Source organism: Myotis brandtii, unplaced genomic scaffold (genome assembly GCF_000412655.1).
Source record: "Myotis brandtii unplaced genomic scaffold, ASM41265v1 scaffold924, whole genome shotgun sequence".
Lineage (NCBI taxonomy): Eukaryota > Metazoa > Chordata > Mammalia > Chiroptera > Vespertilionidae > Myotis > Myotis brandtii.
Window position 1 is genome coordinate 222,503 of NW_005371808.1, and position 25,726 is coordinate 248,228.

General features: G+C 50.0%; 1 protein-coding gene across 4 annotated transcripts in view; it reads right to left on the reverse strand.

Annotated features, from left to right (window-relative positions):
* The window catches only part of DAAM2 (dishevelled associated activator of morphogenesis 2), a 106,670-nt gene that overhangs the window by 21,260 nt on the left and 59,684 nt on the right, over window positions 1-25,726 (reverse strand). For all 4 annotated transcript variants that reach the window (XM_005885741.2, XM_005885740.2, XM_014532940.1 and 1 more), the window contains exons 2-14: window positions 23,848-24,073; window positions 18,315-18,404; window positions 15,363-15,437; window positions 14,856-14,950; window positions 11,682-12,015; window positions 10,754-10,864; window positions 9,407-9,510; window positions 8,291-8,357; window positions 7,027-7,144; window positions 5,071-5,209; window positions 3,177-3,235; window positions 2,852-3,036; window positions 1,985-2,281 (exon numbers count right to left, since the gene is read on the reverse strand). In XM_005885741.2, the coding sequence (XP_005885803.1) occupies window positions 1,985-2,281; window positions 2,852-3,036; window positions 3,177-3,235; window positions 5,071-5,209; window positions 7,027-7,144; window positions 8,291-8,357; window positions 9,407-9,510; window positions 10,754-10,864; window positions 11,682-12,015; window positions 14,856-14,950; window positions 15,363-15,437; window positions 18,315-18,404; window positions 23,848-24,015 (1,842 nt within the window). In that variant the 5' untranslated portion in view covers window positions 24,016-24,073. The remainder of the gene's footprint in view (window positions 1-1,984; window positions 2,282-2,851; window positions 3,037-3,176; window positions 3,236-5,070; window positions 5,210-7,026; window positions 7,145-8,290; window positions 8,358-9,406; window positions 9,511-10,753; window positions 10,865-11,681; window positions 12,016-14,855; window positions 14,951-15,362; window positions 15,438-18,314; window positions 18,405-23,847; window positions 24,074-25,726) is intronic.

Consider the following 25,726-nt stretch of genomic DNA (forward strand, 5'->3'; position numbering starts at 1 on the left):
AGCCAGGGGAAACCGAATCTCAATGGTGCTTCCTTACTGAGCTAAAGTGTAGATTAAGTGAGATAACATACTCAAAGCACACATGGCAGTGCCACCAACAATAACCAATCTATTATTATTATTAATATTATGACTTCCTCTGTGTTAGTCACTTGGCACGTACTTTATATGTATTAAAACAACCTTTGCTATGGATGTCATAATTACCCTCATCTTACAGATCAAGAACCTGAAGCCCAAACGATGAAATGACCCCTCGTCATACAAGTCAAAGCTTGCGGCTAAGATAATAGGTTCACAAAACATTATTTGACTCCCCGCCACCCACCCCGGCTAAGAAACGTCTGCAGCTCCCAGGACTGCTCCCCGATGCCTATTCCACCAAAACGGTGCTTTCCAGTCTAGGAATGAAACTGGCCTGCGCCGGGTCCCTGAGGAATTCGGTAGGCTTTATTAGTACTGGACCCCGGAGAAAATCCTAGGCACAAAGCTCTATATGATGAAAATGTTTTGCCTTGTCTGTATTCCTTAATTGCTAAGGTACCTAATCAACTTTTCGTGACATTTTAAAACCATAAATTAAAAGTTGTAAGTATAGGAGATGCAGATTATATCTTTTTTTACGACAATTTAAAAACATCATGTCTGATTATGGACAATGAACATGCCCACACAGCCTCTGGGCTCTGGTTCTGCAGAGCTGGCTGCAGAGCTGGCTGCCGGCTCCCATGCCCTTGCCTTCCTGCCTTGCCTCGTAACCATGGAGAAGCATGCACAGGGCACAACTGTGGAATGCAGCTGCCACTGACTTCAACAGTGTTTCTTCAACATGCTGCTAAGAGGTGGCTCTCAAGTTTTAATAACTCAGGTTGAAGGTGTTATCAGAGGCCCAGGAGACTACGAATGGGCTGTATTCATGCGTCGTGTTTCTACCTGGACCACAGAACCAGAGGTGGAAGGAATCGTAGAGATCACCTTACCGACAAGTAAATGGAGTGTGGACAACATGAGTGGTTTCACAGGCCACACAGTTAGCGCCAAACCTGGTCTTGTTAGAGGGTAGAACCTCTCCCTCTGTCCATCCTCAGAATCTAGAAGTGTTTCTTCAAACACACTTTCTAGATCCAAAGGTCAGAGGGCACCCATTACTCTCAGCTCCAATCATAGCTGTTGTTGAAGGGTGAGTGTGAGTCAGGCCAACTGAATCCAATTGCCTTACATGTGTTTATCTCATGGACAAAGTCACTGATCCTCTTAATAGGACACAGTACAGAACCAGGTGCAGGGCTTGACCCAAGCTGCAACTGGCCTTCATTTTCTAGGGGTCTAATGTGACCCAGGACATCTATGCTCTATGATCTTGAACGTCCAACAGAGAAGTCAACTCCACACTTGGGCCTGGAGTGGGTGATTAGTGGGTAATATTTGTGAGGGCCTCTCACTGCTGAGCCATCTAGAAAGTAGCACCATTCTCCTGGGAAGATGCCAAAATGGCTATATCTTGGCACCAAACTCTTCATTGCAAGGGTGTCATAGCCCCTGCCATGGCCTCATTTCAGTCCTTGATCTTTACCATCTCAGTCCTTGGTCCAAGATCTTTGCCCAGATCTTCTACCCTTTTCCTCAGATTCACCTTGTCCTTATGGCTCCAGTCCAGCCCTTGTCTTGTCTAGAAAGCACCCCTGCTTGGCCCATGCTCTTGTATCTATATTACTCCATTACTCCTCAGCACACAGAAATTCCTTTTGTAGGTGGCTTGGGCAATGTAAGCATTACCACATGCCGAGCCATGTCCTCCCAGGGTAGAATGTTCTTCCCGGTGGACAGTGCGCTGCCTGGCATCAGCAACCCCATCTTTTGCATCCTCTATGTCTACCCTTACACCCACCAAAGAAAGAACCCAGGGGATAGATCTCCAAACAGTGGGGCTGACTGCCCCCCAGCTGTAGGAGAAGGGATGCACGGGATTCCCCTGGTGACTCACCTCATTCAGCTTGACCCAGTTGAAGGACTTCAGTGGGTGGGAAGGTTGGGGGACACACTTCTTCCTGAGTGAGACATCACTGCTGGGGAAAGGGTCTGGAGGGACAGGCAGGCCAATGCCGAAGCAAGGTGGGGCGCCAGGGGGAGTGGGAGGCCCACCAGGTGGAAGGGGTGGTGGCGGTGGGGGACAGCAGGTGAATGGTAAAGGGGGTGCAGGTGGAGGCAGGTCATTGGTTGTCAACGAGGAAGTCAAGGTAAGTGGGCCTCCAGGGGGAGGTGGGGAAGATACAGGTCCTGTCTGTGAGGAGACAGAAAAATCAGAAGAACAAAGCCTTCAGCAATGATACCTTTCAGGTGTCCCACTATTATTCCTTTCCTTATTCTTATTCTCCATCTACACTAGATCTGCCAATCCTGCTCTTAACCTCCCACCTGCACGGAGCTCCCATTTTCTCTCTGTATCTCAAACATCCACCACACACACAACCACAGATAGATAGACACAAACGTCAAACACTCACACACAGACACTGAGCAAAGTCACAGTTGCCACAATGCAACAGCAGGGTTGACACAAAGAGTTGTGTAGGCCACTACCTGCTGAGGGCGGGGAAGCCAAAAGCCCACCTGCACTCTACTTCCAAGGTGTGCTTCCTGGGACAGCACCACCCAGAAGGAGCATTACTTTTACTAAGTAACACAAAGGTGTCACCCTTACAGCTTCAGGAGCCCCCTCTATGCGGGGATGAGGCCCCCCTCTCTTCTCCCTCATCCCGGGATCCTTAGCCCCTCCCCACACCTGCTCTTCCCTCCATATCCTGAAGGTCTAGGCTCATCTATGTGGAAGGAGAGGAGAGTGCCCACGTACTGAGATCTCACTGAGTTGGGATACCAGCTCAGCCACTTGTCCCCGAGCCTGGCGCAGCTCCTGGGACTCTCGGGCCAGCTTGTCCTTCATCTTGTTCAGCGTCCGCATCATCTCTTCCTTCTCCAGAGTCTTTGTCTCACACTCTCGCTCCTTTCTCTCCAGCTTGCTCACCAGTTCCGTGTGTTCTGGATGATGTGGGGCGGGAGAGGAAATGGAGAGAGAGAATGTGAGTCTGCGTGTGTCCCCCTCCAGAGGAGGTGGGTCCTGGGCTGGCCAGCAGAAGGGGTGTGTGGAGCGTGTAGCAGGTGTAGGCAGAGCTCCTCACCTTTCCGGAACTTCTCTGCCTGGTCTCGCCACTGCTTCACTTCATTCTCATTGATGAGCCTGGTGGGGAGCAGAGGGAGGGTCCTGTTGAACGTTGGCACTCAACCTCCCATTGGTGCCTGGACCCCAGTCTATCTGGCCACATCGAGGAGGGCAGGATTTTGACTCTCCGGATGTTCCTCCAGGTCCCCATCCCTTCCCAGTTCTCACTGTGTGTTTCTCCATGGACTGTGAAAGCTACAAGGACCCTCAGGTGCCCTGTAATCTAACCCCTTTGTGAAACAGTTGAAGCTCCTGAGATGAGACTGGAGACAAGATTTTAATGGTAGAATTAGGCCCAAATCTCAGGCCTTCCTTAGCTGTAATGATTTGTACCCCTTTGTAAAAACAGGTTTTTGCATTGACAGAGATCAAAATATTGGCACTACCATGGTGCAGGCTTCTAAAGACCAATGCGTGAGAGTGAGAGAGGCCACCCATTCCAACAACACAGAATGAGGGTGAAGAGGGGGGGTGTCTAAATTATAAGAAGTCCTCATTCGCATCAAACTCTTGCAACTGGGATAAAAGTAAGCTTTCATTTAGACATTGAGGTACAAGGGAGGTGAAACCCCAAGGTGAGACCCCAGTAATCATGTCTTTGGTAAACCTGAGAATGTGGAAGAGTGAGATCCATGACTCTTGGCCTCCTCAACCAAGCTAAGGCTATAAACAGGGGACAGTGTGGAGGGGAAGTAACTTGTGCAGAGATTTCTTTGGGGAGAACCACCGCCATCATCCCCGGTGCTGCCACTTCCTTCACTACCATCTGTGAAATGGCTTCTTTGAGCCTCTCAGAGAGTTTTGACCCAGGTTCCTTGACACTGGGCAGGAGGCATGGTGGACTGGGGTCTGACTTGGGGCTGGGCAGGTCCAGAGAGTGAGGAAGCATTAAGCAGGACAGCGCTGCTGAGCTGGGGCCCAACAGCTCTCTAGAGTTTGTTGGCAGTAGCTGAATTGTTTAAGAGTCATTTTCTGCTTGGTGTTGAAATGCAATACAACAAATCAGTGAGAGCCTATTTAATCTCCTTAAGGGCAACTGGCTCAGACTTACGCTGAAAAATAAGTAAAAGCTTAACGTTAAAATTTTAAAATTAAAATTCAGTGTTTAAAATTAAAAATTTATGCTGAAAGATACATAAACGTTTCAAATTAAAATTCAGTGTTTAAGTTTAAAATCAATATTCAGAACATAAGGTCTGAATATGATTGATGTGACTTGGAACTTGCTCTCTGTTCCTCTGTACCCAGGGTCAGACAAAGGAAGACCTCGGGCTGCGCCATCCTTGTCCCATAACCTCATGGCTAAATGGTCTTGCCCTGCATCAGCGGTTGGAAAACCTCTAGAGGGACAGAGGTTTACATACTGTGTACAGTCTCTGCTGCAGATTCTTGTGTTTTTAACAACCCTTTTAAAGTGTAAAATCTCTTCTTAGCTCATGGACCATACACACACAAGTTGGGGAGTTCGCCCACAGGCATGGCCTGCTGACTCCTCCTCTGTGTTGATGAGTTTAAACTCCTCCTCTATCCACTCCACTCAATGGACCAGTGAGAGGTAACCCCCAGCTGTGCTGTCCAATATGGTGTCACTAGCCATATGTCATATGGTTATTTGATTAAAAGGAAATGCAATGTAAAATTCAGTTCCTCAGTCACACCAGCCACATATCAGTGCTCGGCAGCCACGTGTGGACAGGGTGGATATGGACCACTTCTGTGATCTCAGAGTTCCTTTGGACAATGCTGCTCCAGGCCGGTGTGGAGATGTCTGGGGTGAGAGGGGGAGTGAGACCCCCAGGTAGGAGAGAGATGAGAAGGAGGAGGAAGACAGGGGAGGGCTCGCCACTGCTCACATGTTGACGATGTTCTTGACGTTGAAGTTCTCCAAGGGAGCCAGGTCAGGGTCCACGCCCCGCTCATCCTGGAGGACAATCTGCTGTAGGATGCGGTCCAGGAGCTGCCACTGTTGCAGGTAGCCGCCATTCCGCTTGTCTGAGGGACACAGGTATCGCATCTACACTGAGCCCTGGAGCCCCTGGAGCCTCACCCTAGAGTCACTGCCTGGGCCCAGGCTGGTGAGATGCCCCCCACCCCCTTGGCAAGCTCCCAAGGGGGCGGGAGGCAATGCAATTGCTGATGATGGAGAATCTCAAATCCAGCCATTTCTTGATTACCTGTGACTGACCAGTTTGACTGTGTCAAACCTCTGGACATATTTCTCTGCAATGCTTCCTGTCTGCTTTTCTTCCCTGTGGGCACCCAAGCATGGTAGGCCTTGGGAATGCAAATTGCTTTTTCAATTACCTTAAAAAAAAGCCTTTCAGAAGGCAAATCTGCTCCAAAATATTACATGCTGAATAAGGAAGTCTGCAGGGAAATTTTTATAAAAGAAGAGGTTTTAGGGCAATATCTATGCTATTGTTCTACAGAGAAAGATGAATGGAAACTAATTGCAGGTGTGCACAGAGAGGGAATCAGACTGGATCGGAGAAGTGGTGATGGAACCCAGGAAGGTTTGTTTTGGTGAAGGTGACCCTGAACTCTGAAGGCAAAGGCATTGTGTGTTGTGTTCGATCTCACAGGGTCCCACTCTCATCCCCTCTAATCATAGTCTGGCTGGCATAGACGCTCTTCATTGGTTCTTGATCCCCTATACTTCATCTCTGCTAACCACCAAGGAAGGTCAACCAGAGTGATCCTGACCTTGAAGTCAAATCATTAATGCCTACAAGATGGAAGGTCGTGTCTGTAAAGCCCCTTCTGAAGTAGATAGAGAGACCCAGACATGTGCTCATGGGACACCAAGCACAGGGACTTGGGACAGAAGTCAGGTTTCCCAGGACCTTCCCGTGTCTTCCATGAAGACCTCTGCACTGACTTTTGGAGAAGAACTGAGAGGTTTCCAATCCCAGCCACTGCGTCTGTTTTTTTTTTTTTCCACCACCCCACTGACACAGGCATTGCCATGTGGTGTCATGCTCCATTTACCTTTCACCCAGGAAACCAGGGTGGGGCCAGGACACTGGCTCACAGAAGCAGAACACGTGTCATCTAGAGCCCTGACCCCAAAGAAATAGAAGTTCCTTCCTATGCAAAGACTGGCTCAGCCTCAAGTTCATCCACTGAAAACAAGATCGTAATGCTCACTCTGTACATCATTCTGAGGTTCAGAGACACTGTGCCAAAGGCCTCACACCGCACCTGGCCCAGAGCTGGCACACAGTAAACTGTCCTTGTCACCTTCACCACCACCACCACCTTCACTACCACCAAAGAGAGTCTGTCTAGGTTGACCACAATTTTTCAAATATTCCATTTTGTGACGAGCTTACATACCAAATGGTACAATTTCAAGTTGCATGCTGGAGTGGCTTATCAATAATTATGTGTAATTTATGCAGTCACCGTGCACACTTGGATCTTAAGAGCTTAGCATCTGCTCCCGTAGATGCTGACATTTGAAAAGAGAGGCAGGGGCAAGGGTATTAGGGTGGGTTCCAGCAAGGACTGGCTGGAGGAATTGATTTTCAAAAAATTAGCCTGCTTATTGCACATCTGTGCCATCCCCCAAACACAGACCTTTTTGGAACCCCCCAGGAAGTCTGCTCATCCCGTCAGAACTGTCTGATTTCATGGTGATCAAGTACTGTTTGTTGGACTGGGATATTGGCACTGCTCGGGGCCAAGTCCAGCAACTGCCCAAGGTGATAGTGGAAGTCCTGCCCTTAGGAGGGAGGGAAGAGCAGGGCCTGAGTCCTGGCCTGACCTCCCGGGGCTGGCTGAGGAAGTGGCAGGTGCTGGCTACTCACAGGGCATCTGCAGGCAGTGGTGCAAGACAGACAGCAGGCAGGGGTAGGCCTCCGTGTGCTTCAGCTTCCGGTGGATCAGCTCAAACATCTGGGAAGCACTCTTGGTGTCGATGTGGACCTGGGGGTTTGGGGGCAGCAGTGATTGGTTGGGGGAGACAGTGAGGAAGAGAATAGGGGAGAGAAGACCCTGCCTCCATCCACTGCACCATCCCCCAGGAGGACCCACCTTCCCCTGCCTCAGGCCCAGGGGCGAGAGGGAGATAAGCTAATTATATAACCAGGGTTTCTCAACCTCGGCCTATTGGCATCTTGGACCAGGTCATTTTTGTTGTAGGGGCTGCCTTGTTCACTGTAGGGTGTTTGGCAGCATCCTGGCCTCTATCAGATGCCAGCTGCATCCTCCTCGCATTAGTTGTGACAACTTAAAAGTGTCTTAAGACATAAATGTCCCCGTGGGCTGGGGGTGGGGGCTGCTAAGTCGCCCCTGGTTGAGAACTACTGATTCAAACCCAGGGGCTGTCTATCAGATGCCAGTGGCATCCTCCTCGCACTAGTTGTGACAACTTAAAAATGTCTCAAGATATGTCGCCCCTGGTTGAGAACTACTGATTCAAACCCAGGGAAGGAAGCAGGGACACAGGTGAGTGAAGAAGCACGTGGCACACGGGTCCACAGCCTGGGCTCAGCCCCCGGCCTGCTCTCCGGTTGTGACAACAGGCCAGCTGCCCGGCCTCTCTAACCTGCTTGTGTGTCTATAAATCCAGGAACTTTGAGAGAATGTACAGGATGGTGGTTCGTGACTGAAGCACCACCCAAAGCAGGTTTCTATTTGGATGGGGTTTTATAGTACAAAATTTAAGCAGCAGAGTTGTGTGTTTCAGGGTTACTAGGGCTAAAATGAAAATATGATTTTGTTTGCTAAGCATGATCTGGTGAGTGATGGGAGGTGGCGACTCAGGATCGCTAGAAGGCAGGGGAGAGTCGTCCAGGAGCAGCATTTGAGACTACTCAGCTGAAAGAAAGAATGTCTCTCTTTCCTCTGGGGGTTGTGACCCGCTAGGGGGTAAACACTCTACCAGGTGAAACCCGCCAGGTGAGGCTCACCAGAGCCAACATACTGCCGGGCATCCAGAAACAGGACCTGGCCATGGGGGGACCCACCAGGGAACCCAACCAACGCTAGACCCACCAACACAGGAGCTGTAGAAGAGGCTGTGGGGCCACCTGGACGGCCACAGTCACCTCCCCCTGGCAGGCGCCTCACCATGTCAAACCTCCTGGCTAGCTCCAGGTCATCCTCATTCCGGACCATCTCGAAGAAGTCTAAATGCCTAGAGAGGATGGGAGCATAGAGAGCGCAGACATTAGCATCAGGACGTCCTTGAAGGCTTACAGCCCCTTCAAGCCCCCACCAGCTAAACCTGAAAGCTTCATTCAGGTGAGGCCAATGCCAAACCAGAAGGAAGCAGCTGTCTGTAGGCAACACTCCCCTGTATAGACTCCCTCAGGGAGGCCAACCCAGGGCTTTCTCGATGTCAGCACTACTGACATCGGGGTTGGATTACCCTTGGTTATGGGAGGTTATATCAGTTGCAGGAGGTTCAGCAGCATCTGACTTCCACCCACGAGATGCCAGTAGCACCCCCCCCCCCTTCAGTTGTGACAACCAAAAATGTCTCCAGGCATTGCCAAATGTCCCTGGGGTGGGGGTAAAATCGCTCCCAGTCAGGGACTACTGTCCTACATATACCTTCCCAGTGTTCGCATGTTGTCCCCATGTAAGCCCTCAAGGTCAATCTTACTCATTTTCCACCCCTTCACTCTCCTCTCCACTTCAAAAGGATTCACCCTCTTTCCCTTAAGGTCCAGTGTAATAAAATGCCTGTACCCATGGGACAGAACCAGAGGGGCTGCTAGTAACACTCGGGAATGTAACTGTGCCCTTGACCAACAAAGGGCTTTATGGCTTGTCTTCTGAGTGGGCCATTTATGTTGAGCAGGAGCACACTGTAGGACATTCAGCATTTCTGGTCCCTAACAACCAGGCAGTCTGAAAAACCAAACAACACTCCCACATGTTTCCAAATGCTCCCCAGCGGGGAAGTACTGCCACGGTTGAGGACTACAGGGTCCACCTGTCTATAACATCAGAGATGAGACAGCAGGTCAGCAAAGAGGACGGGTAGGGATATAGGTGAGACATGGGACAAGGGGATGGGGAACCAGAGCCCGCCCCACACACAGAGCTGATTCTGCATGGATGTTGGGTGTGGCAGGTGGTCTCCAGTGGGAAGGGCAGCCTCCATGAAGGTTGTGACCATTACCCACCAAGGCTCTGTCCCCATAGGTCTGCCATGGGGATGGGTGGCGTGGGCCTTACTTGTCCAGGATGGCGTTCTCGTGCTGCCGGAGTTTGTCAATCACAGGCTGTATCCCCAGCATCAGGAACTCGTACCGTAGATGTAGGCGGAACTCCAGATTGTCCTAGGGGGTCAGCAAGGAAGGACCAGGCTCTTTGGCTAGTCTCAGTTTCCACAAGAGTCCCCAGTGGACCCTCACAGCCACTGCAGTCATCATCCCTCCACTTCTGCAGCCCACTCAACTGGAACTGCTTCAAGTCCCAGAGTCCCAAGGAAGGGTGGGAGGAGACATCTTTTGATGTCGTTAATCCACTCCCTGTAGGTCTCCTGCCTCATCTCCGTTGAGTCTCGTAGCTTTTGGCATCAAAGGGCAGTGTTGTACAGGGATACAAAACACAAGCTTTGGAATCAGAGAGATCTTGGTTCAAATCCCTGCTCTGTCACTTTCACTAGTTTTGTGACTTTGGGAAAGCCTTAGTTTCCTCATCTGTAAAATGGTCATGATATTACCTATAGCAAGCATGTGAAACTCAAAGCTCAACACGGGCCAAATAAACGAGGCATGTGGTCCGCGGACTGCGAGTTTGACATGCTTGACCTACAGGAAGGGTGTTAGTAAATATTACCTGGTGAGTTATGGTTACCAACTAATCAGAACAGATGTCAGCCATAAATAGCTAGTAATGACAAAGGTGTTGTCAGCATCTTAGGGACAGATTATTCCCCAAATCCACCTCACCTAACTGAGGTCATCAGAATTGGGTGAAAAAACAAACCAACCAAAAAACATGCTGGCAGAAAAAAAGGGAAAAGTACAGAATATTGAAGTGCCCCTTTTATCCTTCAATAAGCTGACCTTGACTGAGGCATCTGACTAATTATTCTTTAATTATTGCTATTTTTATGGTCTGAAAATCCCATTCTGACCCCAAAGGAAAGAAATGAGAAATCAGACCTCCTAACAGAAGGCGCTAAAAGAGCATGACTAGCCAACCCAGAAACCAGTCCACAGCAGATCTTTAGAAAACTCTAAAAAGAAGGGCCAACACTTTTCCTCTTCCCATAAATCATCCCACCGCCCTAAGCCACCATCAGCCAGCCCAGATGGGGTTTGTCCATGACACACATCATGCACGATGCTACCTGTGCAGGACACTCCCAGGAGCCTCTCCTGACAGCAAGGTTAATGACAAGCTATTCCTTCTCAGCCCAAGAGAAGGCAGCAGGAAGAGCTAAAGACAACGATGGCAGTGGCAGCCACCCAGCCAGATGCCTTGGCCCTCCCCTCTGCTACTTCCCAGGAGGCACACACGCGAGCCCAGGTCCAGGAAGTCGGGGCACAGCCAGGGCGAGGAAAGACGCCTCACCTCCCCGGCGCCAGCATTGAGAACGGCGTTGATAAAGGACATGATGGCTGTCTTCAGGTTCACTTCATCCCGGTACCGGCCCAGGCTTCGGTCCAGTTCATTCAGCAGGGTCTGGATGGGAAGACAGCACGGGAGAGGAGGGGAGAACTCAGGATCCTAGAGGTCCAGCCTCTGTGCCTTTTCTCCTGCCATCCCAACCGCCAGAATGCCCCGTCCATTCTCTCTACCCAACTGTCCAACTTATCCGGGGCCTTCGCCACAGCTTCGAGAAGCATCCTTTGCCTCTCCACGCCTCGGTCCCAGCCCTGCCTTACTTCCTCTCCACCCGGCCTCAGGGTTGGGTGATTTTGCTGGGCCGTGCTGAAATTCTGCTCTGGCACCTTCCAGCTCCTCCACAGCACGGCCACTGCCTTTGTCTCTTTCTTATCTTCTGCAAAGGGCCAGGGGCCACTTTTCACACAGAGTCGGAGCTTAACAATGTTGGATGATAGAATAAACAAATAGCCTATCCTGGTGGATAAGCCACAGACTGTAAGGACAGTTCACGTGTATGGAGACTTACTCTATTCCAAGACACGTTATACTTATTGTCTACCTCACTGGCATGTGTCTGGGGCAGGCCAGGGAGAAGAAAAGAGAAGAGCCTGGCCTGAGCTCACAGGACTATTCCCAGGGTCCCCGTTGTAGGCACTGGCCAGGCACAGGGCCTAAAATCTTAAGCCCAACAATTGCATGAATTAGACAATTCTTCCCCGAGTCCCTCTAATGAGCCAGGTGCCGGGCTCAGAGAGACAGAGCCACGAGAATGAAACAAACCATTATCCCAGCCTCAGGGAACCCATGTTCTAGCAAGAAGTCCATTTCCTAGCCAAAGCCCTATCTCTTCAGGTCCCTCAGGTCCCTCTGCAAGCCGGCCATGGGCCCTCACCTGGAAGCGCGTGCGCTCAGCTGCGTACACCTGGTAGTGCAGCATGGCCTGCAGAACCTTCTTGTGGCCGCCGGGCACCAGGCACACGGCGCCCAGGATCTCCAGCACGGCCACCTTGGTCTTGCTGTTCTCCGTGCGCAGGCTCTGCGCGATGGTGCTGATGGCCTCGGGCTGCGCCAGCACGTGAGCCCGCCCCTGAGAGTTGTTCATCAGAGCCTTGATGCAGCCGATGAGGGAGGTGTGGATGCGGCTCTCGCAGGTGGCGTGGTCCATGCTCCGGAGGAAGTTCAGCAGACAGGTCAAGCCATCCAGCTCAATGAAGCGGGTCACGAACCTGTCCAGGCCAGAGCCGTTAGTGGAATGGAATGGGCATCCTGCACTTGCGTATTACTCTGTACAGCTATTTGCAAAGAGGCATCCCATGACCCCTGCTCCATTGTGTCCCACCTATAGTGACCACTGGCTCATCTACACAGTGTATCTAAAACACTGACATCCTAGCATGCTCACGGGGGACTCACATCTTGTTTGCATTTTATTTTTAAATATATTTTACTGATATTTTACAGAGAGGAAGGGAGAGAGATAGAGAGTTAGAAACATCGATCAGCTGCCTCCTGCACATCTCCCACTGGGGATGTGCCCGCAACCAAGGTACACGTCCTTGACCGGAATCGAACCTGGGACCCTTCAGTCCGCAGGCGGCGCGCCGCTCTATCCACTGAGCCAAACCGGTTTTGGCTTGTTTGCATTTTAAATACTGTTCGTTTGCATGTCATTGACTGCCAGTTGCAATCTATGGTGCTGTGCAAGGGAAGGCGATGATCATGCTAATTATTACAGTAACTATTAGGGCTATTAAACCTGAAGACTTATCTCCAGGGAGGATGGGAATTAAGAGAATTGCAGTCAGACAATAAGAAGGATTTCTCAACCATGGGTGGGTGAGTGGGTGAGGTGCATCAGAGTCAAAAGTCAAAGGGCCAAGGCTCCAGAAGGTACTCTGCTAGGGATCCTTAAGAAAACAGTAAAAACCATTTAGTTCAGTGGTTCTTAACCTGGACTCTGTCGATCTATGGCTAGCATTCAGGGGTCCAGGGACTTGGGTGGAAAAATAAAATTATACAGGCATACCTTGTTTTATTGCACTATGCTTTACTGTGCTTCACAGATAGTGCAAAGAGATTATGTCTTGCTGAAGGCCCAGATGATGGTTAGCATTTTTTAGCAATATAGTATTTTTTAAGGTGCATACATTGTTTTTTAGACACAATGCTAATGCACACTTAATAGACTACAGTATTGTAAACACAACTTTTATGTGCCCTGGGAAACCAAAATATTCATGTGACTCACTTTATTGTGATAGTCAGTTTATTGCCGTGGTCTGGAACCAAACCCACAATATCTCCGAGGTATACCTGTACTTTTATTTTTGGCAACCTTCAACTGAAATTTAGCAATTCCTTCCATGATAAATGAAGGCAATACATGTCAGTGGTATTAGCAGAATCTGTGACTTTGTCCCCAAAGAAATCAGAGTGATCTTCATATCAAGTTACAATCATTGTAGGCATCTCAAAATATCACTTTCACTCATCAGCACTTCCAAATGATTGCAGTTGCTAGTTCTTGCTATTTAAGGCACATTTATTGCTATCTCGCAAAATTTTAATATTTGGTAACTGTATTTCACTTTAATTGGCTTGCTTTTGTTTTTATTCCCATCTAATTTTATTTTATTTGACTATTTAAAAAAGTAATGAATACATTTGATCCCAAAGTATATTTGTGTGTATTTCTACATTACACAAATAGGCCTAGAAAAATAAAATTTACTCTCAAATTAAGTTGTTAAAATAGTGTTATTTACACTATTACAGGTTTTTCTATTCCACAAAATTGCCACCATGACCTTGTGTAACTTTTGCCGTCAGAGGTATACCCGGGGAAAGAAAATAAACTGAATGGGACACAGACCTGGAAACGTCCCCTTAACCCCGTTGCTTCCTGACCCTCATCCTTCCGGCACCTCCTTCCCATTCCAGACCCCCCTCCTCGCCCCGCAATCTGAGAGACAAGTGGAAAATAGGATGTTCCATTCTCCTTGAGGCTCTGTTTCCAGGCTCCTGGGGTGAGAGCTCAGTCCAGACAACACACACACACACACACACACACACTCACAGACCAGTACTAGTAAATGTTAAAAGACTGGCTCTCTGGAGAAATTTAAAAAGGCCTGATTGTAGTGTTTGCCAGTTTCCATGGTATAAATGCTCCCAGCATAGCCGATTTCAAGCCACCAATGTGACCTCCTTGAACGTGGAGTTGGGAAGAGATGTGCCATTTATAGTGTTTCCATCAGGCATATACAACAGGCGCAAACTCGAGCATAAGTGATAGTGAAGATTATACATTATAGTAAAATGGGGTCTGTAAAATCATTAGGTAATTAGGGAGTGATAAATTTCGAGTATTTATTACCTTTGTTTTTGACGCAAATTAATCATAAATTTATATTAAGTTACATTTTAGTCATAACTGTGTATAACATAGTTTGCAAAAATGCTAAAAATTGAACACTTGGCTCTCACAAACTGGTGTGAGCCCGTTCCCAGGCACAAGAAGAACCCGTGGCTCTTGCCCCCTCTTTGGACCCTTGTACTATGTGGCCTGGGGAGTGGGGGTTCTTCTCCAGCCTTTGAGGCACCCATCCCCTTTGCCAGGCCTTTTTTATTGCTCCCACTCTGGTGGTGACATCTCATCCATGGACACCACAGCTCCCCCTAGTGGCTGGAGTATTTCTCACCCACACTCCGGAGACCTCATCCTCAGAGCTCTTTCTTATAAGCCTTGAACGTATGGCTCCTTTCCTTCCTGCTCTATTCTCCCAAGAAAAGCAAGTACTTGTCCTCCATATCTCCTTGGATAGCTCTTACAAAGACCCAAGATGTATTCCATCTTCCTGTGTTCATCCCCCCTCCTCCCCAGCTTGTCCATCTTCAGCTCCTCAGAGAAAGGGAGTGTGGGAGCTGGAATGAGGTCAGCTCCAGGGGACGCTGGGGGGAGGAGCTGGCCAAGGGGACCGGGATGGGAAGTGATTGGCGCTTTAGGAAGTTGAGGGGAGCACTGGGCGAAGGGCAGTGGAAGGAGGCGAGGGAAGGAGGAACACACCTCATGGGCTGCGTCCGGAGAGCCGTCTTCAGGGCTTCCACCACTTGGTTCCTCATCTCTATCTCCTCCTCATCGAATTTGTACAGACTCTGCATCTGAGGCAGGTACAGAGCGCGAGGTCATGCTGGGCTCCGTCTCCCAGCCCCTGCGCCCCCACCCCCGGTGTGAGGGGCCACCCTGGCCTCAGGAAGGGTGAGACCAGGGAATGGTTGACTAAGACAGACTGTCAGACTATGAGAAGACACAGGTTCTGGCCTGGACTTCACATTCCTCATCTGTAAAATGGGGAGAATTATTGGCCCAGCCTTCCTCCCAAGCTTCCGTGGCAAATAAGTGGTTAAATGGTAGGGACACTCTGAAGTCACATGGAGAAGGGAGAGATGATGACAGCATCTTGGGCTCTGATCCCAGTGGGCGGGGTGTGAGGTGCAGGGGGGAGATGATGGAGGCTCACTTGCCCCCATAGCCTCTCAGGTGGGACCAGGGTAGGAGAGGAGCGCCACTCACCGCAGCCATGGAGTTGATGCGGTCAATGTAATAGTCAGGCCAGCTGGTCGCCATCTTGTTGGGGTCCTCCTGCTCCTGGAACAAGAAGACTTGTAAGGACCAACCAGCAAGGCAGGCCGTGGCCCGCGGTCCTCAACTTCAGTCCCCGGGCACTCATTCCCCAGCCCCACCTAGAGAGAGGCGGCAAGGGAATCACTCAGTCTCCCAGCTTCCCTTTCTGCCTCAGCAAAATGTGGCTAATAAACCCCGAATCTCACTACCAGCCAGTGACATGGGCAGAAACCAGGCAGGTATATACACGTTCAATGAACAATATGTGCAATTAAAAATAAAGTCATTTTTCCTTTTTATATTTCTTCTGACCCTATTTCACAAAATATAATTTTATGTCTGTTGAAGCTAATAAAAATTTGTGCTGGTATGCTATATCTCTTTTTGTTTTGTTTCAAATTTTATTTTTCTGATAATAGCCTCATTGTATTCTACCAAAGTATTTTGGTCTGTGATGGTTTGGGAATTTAAAAACTTGGTCTCTCTCTCCCAGATAGTTTGAGAAGCATTGATATAAAAGCATTTGATGCAGTTCCTAACACATAGTAGGTGCTCAATAAATAATGACTTTACAAAAAGAGGAAAAGACCCTGGTTTGGGGAAGACTCAGGAGGGGTCTGTGGAGCTGAGAGGCAGGGCCCGGAGCAGAGGGCCTTTGGCCCAGCTGTCAGGTACCAAGAAAAAGCCCCAATCCTCCCCCAGTGGACAAGAAAGATGGGAGCTGGATAAACATCTGTGCTGACTGAAAACCCAGGCCTCCCCTCTGCCAGTGGGTCTGCTTCTGGGCATTACCCAGCCCCTGCTCCCTCCTGTCCCTGTCCCCGTCCCATTTGGCTGCTCCTACCGGCTTCTCTTTGCCAAATCTCTGCTTCCAAATCAGCATGAAATTTACCTCCTCCAGAGCCTCTCTGCCAGCTGGCTTGGACTTTACCCTGAACCTCTCAGCTCTGTCCACTCGGGCTCCAGGATTTAGTTTCATAAAATGCAAATTTTAGACAAGTGGGAAAGCTGTCGTGACTTGGTCTTTGTGACTTCATGTGACTTATCTGTATTAAATCCCCATGCCTGAGGCCCCCAAATTCTATCTTCTACCTTGCAGAAGGGATCACAAAACCCACAGCAAATCCATCATAAAACACATGTTTCCCTGCCTTATTTGCTGGCTCATCCTTTATCCACTTCATATGCATTTAATGAGCACTTACTACATGCCAACCACTGCACTGAGTCTTGAAAGTACTGAGCAAAAAGTCATAATCTGTGTCTTCATAGTGTCAGAGGCGCGGTGACAAACGCTCTCTGGAAGAACTGTCCCTAGGGGGCCACCGAAACCTTGGGGGACATCGAACAGCCCAGGCTCATGAGGGGTGAGGCGGTGGGGCTGGGGACTGGCTGAGTTACTGAGGATGACTGAAGCGAAGACAGTGGAGAAGGCGCTGCAGACAGGAAGCCCGGTGTGGAAAGCATGGGGTGTGACCATGGGTGGGGAAATTGCACACGATTTCATTTGGAAGAGAGAGAGAGAACTCCTTACTTTTTTAATAACTTGTTTAAAATATTTTAGCTGTATAAGAGATCGACTTAAAGGAACTCCACGGTAACTCAATTTGGAAAGTGGGGAATCATGGGACAGGATTAATTACTCCCGAAATTAATTTTCTCATCCCTCCCTCCCTTCCTCCCACGACTTGTGTTTTTTTTTTAAGACGTGCTTTTCTGAGAGTGAGATTCATAGACACAGAACGTGGTATTCTGCAGGTGCTTAATGCATGTGCATTGAGTGCAGCAGACAGTGACTTGCAGTGTGTGCAGCCCACGCAGCTCACCACAGGTCCGCAGACCCAGCAGGCGGGGCTCTAGCCAGGGCGCAGCCATAGCAGCGGTGGGTCTGGCTGAGCCACTGCCTCGCGAGGCTTTTCTCGCCTCATGTGCAGAATAAAGGACTGGACTGGACTGGACTGTTGCTCAGTGCCTTCCAACTCTAAAGGGTGAGTGACGCTAGGCCCCCCGCCCCCATTTCACAGGCAGCCTCTTGGTGCGGGGCTCTGCCAGGTTCTAACCCCCAAACACCTGCACACCGAAGTCAAAGGGAGAAGCTGCAAGTCTGAGAAATCGGAGAGGGGAGGGAGAGAGGAAAGGGGTCAAGAAAAGGAAACCAGACTGAAAGAAACAGATGGGCTCACACAGGGGGCAAGAGACACACAGAGAGAAAGAGATGAGCGAAAGAGACACAGAGATGGAGAAAGGAAGGGGAAGAGAGAAGAAACGTGGAAGGAGGAGATAAAATCCAATTAAGCCCTGACTGGAGCCGCACACCCCTTTCTAGGGAGGACCAGGGTCAAATGAACTAGAGGCGAGAGGGGGGGGGGGGGGGGAGGGGAATTAAGCCCTGACTGGAGCCGCACACCCCTTTCTAGGGAGGACCAGGGTCAAATGAACTAGAGGCGAGAGTGGGGGGGGGGGAGAACGGGACCCATGTGTGACCTTTTTGTGTGACCCTGACAGGCATGCTGGCCTGTGAGGCTGAGCCTGAGACAGGGCAGGGCGGGTGCTGAAGATGCCCCTCCCCCCCAAACTGGTCCTCACAACACAGCCGTCCCACCTACGGCCCAGGGTGGCCTCCCTCCAGGTGCGGTCAGGCATGGAAGGGAGTCTAGACCTGTGGTCTGTGTGCCTCCCTAACCAGCCCCCTTCCTGGGTCCCAGCAGGCACCTGCTTAAAGGGCTTTGGAAAAACAGAACCTATTTCCTGAGTGTGCGCTCCGTGAGAGCAGGGATTTTTTTTTTTTTTTGTCCTGATTTATTCACTGTCGTCCCTCCAACACCTAGCCCGGAGCTGTGTATAACAAATACACCCGGAGCTGTGGACCCTGAGCTGCGGCGGGAGGGTGAGAGGGGGCACCTTCTTCTTGCTGCAGTAGATCTGCCATTTCTTCTCAGGGGGCAGAGCAAACACCGCCTCCCGGTTCTTGTCGGTGAGATCCAATTCATCCTGCAAAGACAGCGAGAAGAGGCGTCTGCATCCAGAGATGAATACTCAGCCCTTCAGGAGATAACAAGGCCCCCAACCTATCCCTCGGCCTCCTGCCTCCTCCCAGAGGATCAGAGGGATGACAGGGCAATTCTTCCTCCTGGAAACACAGCCCGTGTCCTGGAGTCAGCCCAAGCCTGTGCTGCTTCCATCCACACTCACCCTGCACCCGTCTCCCCACTCCTCACCCCGCTGCCCCTGCAGACCCACCTCCTCATCCAGCCCTGCACATCCCTGCAATGCTTTGCAGTCCTTAATCCTCTTACCAGGTTTCTTGTCTTCCTTCCCTTGTCCTTCTTAAACTTGTCAACACATAAGTCAAGGCCAGACAAGGAAAGGAGCATTTCTACAGGTCCATCCTGCAAGTCTCCCTGACCTGTCAGTCTCTCCTGCAGAAATTCCTGGCTCCTCTGACCTCCACATGGGCCCCAGCACAGGCTGGGGAGCTGGGGAGGTGAAGGCGGAGCCGCTCTCCTGGCAGGAAGGGCACACCGTGCCAAGGGAGGCGGTGCCCTGCTTCCTGGAGATGTCCCTGCCAGAGGCGGCCCCTGTACCCACATGACCCCCAGAAAAGGCTGGGGTTCCGGCAGGCCAGGCCATGCTTCCTGAGGGGAACCGAGGCGTTTCCGACATCATCAAACTCAGGGTAGCTCTCTGGGTAGTTTGGGGTGACTTTATAGGTGTGTCTGTGTGGACAGCAGCCAAAACACTCCCTTCTTGAAGGTTTTCATATGTGACTCAAGAGCGATGCTCAGCTTCACCTAAACAGTGGTTCTCAACCTTCTGGCCCTTTAAATACAGTTCCTCATGTTGTGACCTAACCATAAAATTATTTTCGTTGCTACTTCATAACTGTAATGTTGCTACTGTTATGAATCGTAATGTAAATATCTGATATGCAGGATGGTCTTAGGCGACCCCTGTGAAAGGGTCATTCGACCGCCAAAGGGGTCGAGACCCACAGGTTGAGAACCGCTGACCTAAGACATAGCTAATGGGCCGGGGGAACACAGCACGCTTCTCAACTCAGCACCCAGAGGTTTTAAATCAAAAGCAAAACTCGCATTAAGATAACAAAGCTCAGCATTACTAACCTTTTCATTTTTAACAATGATAAACAGTGAGAGTAGCTTCTAAATTGCATAAGGGTCTGAAATATCAATATCCATACTCTTGTCCCTATACTTTTATTTAGTTAGTTATTTTATGTTTTTATTGATTTTGGAGAGAGGAAGGGAGAGAGATAGAGAGATAGAAACGTCAATGAGAGCCCTAGTCGGTTTGGCTCAGTGGATAGAGCGTCGGCCCTAGGACTGAAGGGTCCGGGTTCAATTCAGGTCAGGGGCACATGCCTGGTTGCGGGCTCGATCCCCAGTAGGGGGTGTGCAGGAGGCCAGCCAACCAATGATTCTTTCTCATCATTGATGTTTCTATCTCTCTCTCCCTCTTCCTGCTTCTCTGAAATCAATAAAAATATATTATAAAAAAAGAAAAGAAACATCAATGAAAGAGAAACATTGATTGGCTGCCTCCTGCACGCCCCCTACTGGGGAATGAGCTCACAATCTGGGCATGTGAGTCAGTGAGGGATCTAACCAGTAACTTCTTGGTTCATGGGTCCATACTCAACCACTCAGCCAAACCAGGGGGATTCCCTATGCTTTTATTCACGAGAGAACATTTAAGATTTTCCTTCACCTGGCTCAAGACTGCCCAATAGGAATATCATGTGAGCCACATGTATTTTTAAAATTTTCTAGGCACATTAAAACATTAAGAAATAGGTGAAGTTAATTTTAATAACACATTTTATTTACCCCCAAATATCTAAAATATGATCATATCCACATGCCATCAAGGTAAAGAAATCATCAGTGAGGTCTCTGGCATGAAATCTGGTGTGTATTTGACCCTAACAACTCATCCCAGTTCAGACCACCACATGCCAAGTGGCCAGCAGCCTGTGTGACCAAGCCTGCCACCTTGGACAGCACACGAAGGTGATTTGAAACACTGCCCATCAGTTCACCTGGCTTTGGAAACAGACTCCTGCAGATCTAATAAACAAAGGTTCTTCCTAGAACCACGCTCCACACATCCCAGGCGTGTCCTTAGTCAGAGTTCCCAGAGCCCCGCTCGAGGTCCCTGCAGTGCTCCTGCTCCCGGGTCAGAGTCAGAGATGTTCCGATTCCCAGCACCACCTGCCTCTCTCTGCCTGGCTTACACAGTCAGCTCCCCCCAGACCGCCCTCCCTGCCCGCCCACCCGCGGACAGCCTCATTCTCAAGCTCAAGGTCAGCCTCTTCTCAGGTAAGAATGCCTCTTCCTTCCTGAACTCCAGAATGGTCATATTCAGCATTGCATTGTGGTTATTTGTCTTTTCTCGCCAGTGGCCCCTGTCACTAAATCAATGGCTATTTCTTGGTGACTTGGCTCAGGACAGATAGCCCTGACTCTGTGACCCAATCACTCCTTACTGAAACCCTCTGCCCTGATGCAACGAGCATGTAAACTGAGTTCATCATCCCAACCCCCAAAACTCGAGTCTCCGCGGGCATATCCTGTCCGGTACAGGGTCCAACACCCACCCAGTTCCTCATGTCAGAATCATGGGTGTTCCTTGATTCCTACTCACTCACCCAACGAGTCCTATTGCAGTTTCTCCTGAATAGCTCTTGAATCTCTCCACTTCCCTCCACCCTCACTGCTAACACAGGTCCCAGCCACCACTCTCCCAGCATGGACTGCACCAAGAGCCTTCGAATGGCCCACCCAGCGCCCTTCTTCAACAGGGGACCCTGAATGGTCGTTTAGAACAGCAGATCAGGTCACCTGGAAGCCCTGCTTAAAGCCTCGGGGGCTCTCTGTAGAAATAAATCCAAAGACTGTTATTCTCATCGCCGTGGTGTCCCCCAAAAGGACCTGCTCTTTTCAGTGGGGGCCCCTCTGTGATGGTTCTGCACCCCCATTCACTTATCTAACCATCACTCTGTGTTCAGATCTCAGTGGCAATGTCACTGCTTCAGGGGGACCTTCCTGACCCCCATTCTAGAATAAAGCTCCCTGCTAGACACTCCATGGGCCCACTGAACATTCCCTAATACTTATCACACCGGTCAGACTGTTCAAGTTCAGTCTGCCCTACTGTCAGCGACGACTGTGCCTGTTGGCTCATCATTAAACCCCTGTCCCTCTGGGCCCAGCACACAGCAGTCTCCCAATAAACACTTTTTTCATTTATTTTTCAATAACCGACACTAGTCTCCTCACAGACAAGACTTCTCGGACTCATTCTTGCTTTGCCAGCTCGCCTTGTTAGAAGCCCGGCTCACAAAAGGTACTCTGTGAATACTTGCTGAATCAAAGGGCCAGAGGCAGGAATTTCTCTCGTCATGTCCTCCTATCAAAACTCATGCCTTCTGACCAAGAAAACGTCCCTGCCTGTGACAGCGCAAGGGATACACTTTTGATCTTTGTTCCCAGTTCCTAGCACAGAGCTCCTAAATCCCATGGAATTTCCTGGGTGATAAGAGCTTCTTTTCCTCGATTGACGTAAGAATGAAGCAACTCCACTAGTGGTGGGACCTAGATTGCCTCCGGATGGGGGCTGGGCACCAGAAAGATCAAGCCCTGACTAGAAGCCTAGCACTTTCAGCCTCGCCTAACAAACTCCAGAGGGAGGAGACAGGTGGGAGATTGAGCTAAAACCTGATCATGACATGATGAAATTGCCATAAAAGTCCCTAAATGGCAGGACTCGGAGCCTCCAGGGTGTTGAACCCATTCAGACGCTGGGAGGGTGCTGCACCCCAAAGTCCACAGGGACAGAGGCTCCTGTGCTAGGGACAGGAGCCTCACTGTCCTTACCCTGCTGGGCCTTACTCTATGCACCCCTTCATCATTGGTATTCTTCATAACATCCCTTATAAACTGGCATTAGTAAGAAAAGTGTTTCCCTGAGTTCTGTGGGCCATTCAACAAATTACTGAACCTGAAGTGGGGGTGGTGGAAACCCCCAATTTGTAGCCAAGTCGAACAGCAGTGTGGGTAACCTGGGAACTCACTAGCTGTGATTGGTGTATGAAATGGGGAGCAGTCGTGTGGGCTGAGCCCTCAACCCATGGGGTCTGTGCTAATTCTGGGTAGCTAGTGTCAGAAACGAGTTAAACTGTGGGACACCCGCTGTTGTCCGCAGAGAACTGGAATTGCTTGGTGTGGGAACCCACACGTGGTGGCAGCAACATTCTGAGTGAAAACAGATCTTAGCGGCGCTGACTAACGCATCGGGCTCCACATGTTAGTCCACACTAGGAAACGCTTGCTCTCTCCCAACCTCACCCTATCCTGAGAGAAGGGCATAAATTAAGGCAGCAACGAGTATTCCTAAACCGGATATGATGAGGAGGGCGGGCAACGTTTTCACATAACCTTCATGTTCTCATCGGTTAGCGTCCTGTTATTTTAAGGGCTAGATGGCCTTAATCAGATACGTCTATTATCGAATGCAAGTGTGATATCTCATTCCGAATCACACAGCATCATCTCTATATTGGTCAACCAGGAGCATGAGTGATCTGGAGCTCACGGTAGGTAGACAGGCTCCAGTAGATGGGCTTGTGCCTGTCACTCTGCCCTACGGCAGGGCTCAGGTCTGAATTCTGGGTACAGGTCCTACATCCCTGGTCTGGGCTTGCCTGGGCCTGCAGGCTATCTCACCAGCACACCTCCCATGAGCGGAATCATGCTTCTTTCCTGCTCTGCCCCTTTGTGGTAGAGGAGAAGTTTCTCACACACAGCGGTTCCCACAAAGGCACACGGCTATTGCTCTGGTCCAGGTGGGCATCAGAGAGAAGGGCTGATGCCAGTGTGAACGGCAGGGCTGCTGCCTCCCTAAGGCTGGGCGTGGGATACAGTCATCCCCGGCCCCAGGCAGCTCCAGGTGCCATGCAGGCATCCCCATCTCCATATTGCTAGCCAGTCATCACTGTTCTGGGGTGCCCAGTGTCTGCCTACAGAATCCCACCCTGCCTCTTCTTCCTGCGCCTGGGGTAAAAGGATCAGGGAAATCCAAGATCAGAGAGAAGGTCAGGTTCGGATGCTCTCTGAGCTCTCACTGCCTCATTTCACAAAAACCTGGACCTGCTCTTTCCACGGTGGCCCAACTGCTGTCCGTTAAGTCTAGAAGCCCAAGCAGAAATGAGGTAGGTCCGCTCTTCTGGGGATGCATTGCCTGGTGAGTGGTCTGCTGCTCCCATACAGCTCGGGTGTCCTGGGGGCCCACCTCAGCGCCACTCAGAGCTTCAGAGGTTACGATCCCAGCACACGGGCCCCTGCCCTCTGTCTTGCTCTGCCTGCTCCAGCCACTCCCCTCCTTGTTGCCATCACCTTCCCAGCCCCTCACTCACCACCAGCTCTGCGAAGCGGACGTTGAGCTCCTCCGTGTTTGGGATGGGACCGGAGAACTCCAGGTACTGCAGAGGGTTATTGTCCCGGAGGTTGATCTCGGGGAGGTCGCTGCCCCCAAAGCAGCACAGGAAGCCCAGGCCATGGCGACTCCTCTTGCGGGGGGCCATGGTCACTGCAGGCCAGGGGGACAGTCAACAGGCAGGTGCCCTAGGTCCTCATCGTGATCTGAGTAGGGGAGCAGAGAGCACAGAGTGGTCAGACATGGCAGCCCGGTGGGCGGGGACAGTGGTCCCTCTGCCACCATAACTTCTTTGTTCAACTGTCAGGAGCCCTCAACCCAACAGCCAAGCATTTCTCTGGCTCCTTCTACCTGGAGGCATTTCTTCCTCACTGCACCCTCTCAGTGTTTCCTGACACACACTTGCAGATTCCTACTCTGTGCCTCTAGGGAAGAGGATGGGTGTAGTCCCAAACTGGACTCTCAGGAGGTCAGAGAGGGCCCTCATCTTGCCTCTCCCATCACGTCAGGGAATCCTATTCCCTGATGTTGGCAGACCCACACCCAGCAGGGCTCACTCACTCATTTCATTCATCCTGGGGTTTGGGGATACCTAGTTTAAAGGTTTCATACAACGGGGAGGGAAGGGTTAAGGTATTTTAAGTATTGGTTCTTAGCTGCTTCTTCTGGATTTAGGCCATGAACAGAATGATCAGAATGTGTCCATGGTCTTTACTCACATCATTCCTAAAAATGCTGAACACAGCAAGGATACAAACAGACCTAGATGGGAATGGCAAAGGACTAGTCCACTCTCAGGGAACAGTCCTCCAACCAGCTCTTGATCCACAAACCATGTAGTTACCCAGCCCTTTCCTGTAAAGACACCGGAGGAGACGCTCCCTGAAGTCTGGTGGAACTGAGCTAAGCCTAACCTAAGGTATTTCTTTGAACCAAGCCCTAGAACCTGATCAAGAAAAAATAAGTGAAATGTGGCATAACCTGTTCCTAGTAAAGGCAAGGTAACTTCTGGAGAGCACTGCTTTGTCTCCTAAGCCCTAACCATTTCACTACTAACTTAGCCATCTGATCTGGCCTCTCATATAAGTCATGATGCATTTTAATTGTCATCCTGGAGCTTTTATATTTCTTTATAAACTTTGTGACAGGATAGCCTCAAATAGCATATACCCAAGGCTGCCTGTGTTGTGGGTTGTCTACTATGTATTTACATATTGGCTCAGCACAGCCACAGTGAAGACAGGGCCATGCCTTCTGCTTCTCTGACCACCTCCCCCCAATTTCTATAGCTAATAAAATGCCTTGCACTTAATGTTCAAAAACTATTTTGTGGTCAATTGAAAAACAACCAACCTGTGTTTTCACAGGAGGAAAGGGGTCCTTATCAATCGGTCAAGAAATCATGATTGAGCCCTAACCAGTTTGGCTCAATGGATAGAACATCGGCCTGCGGACTGAAGGGTCCCAGGGCATGTACCTTGGTTGTGGGCACATCCCCAGTAGAGGATGTGCAGGAGGCAGCTGATCGATGTTTCTCTCTCGTCGATGTTTCTAACTCTCTATCCCTCTCCCTTCTTCTCTGTAAAAAAAATCAATAAAATATATTTTAAAAAAAGAAATCATGATTAAAATCTCTGACTTCTAGTCATTGATAAGCGAACTGGAACACTTGTAGGAAACAAGGGAACAATCTTGAAATTGGGAGTAGAGAAAGCAGCAGGCAGGCTAACACAGCAATCCTGGTACATGGTGGCAAACCCGGAATAGGTGGCGCTGAGGAAAACAGGAGAGCAAGGGAGGCCATAGGACTTGTCAGCCAAGAGTGGATGAGACAAAGCCCTGGTCCTCGACTCTCAGGC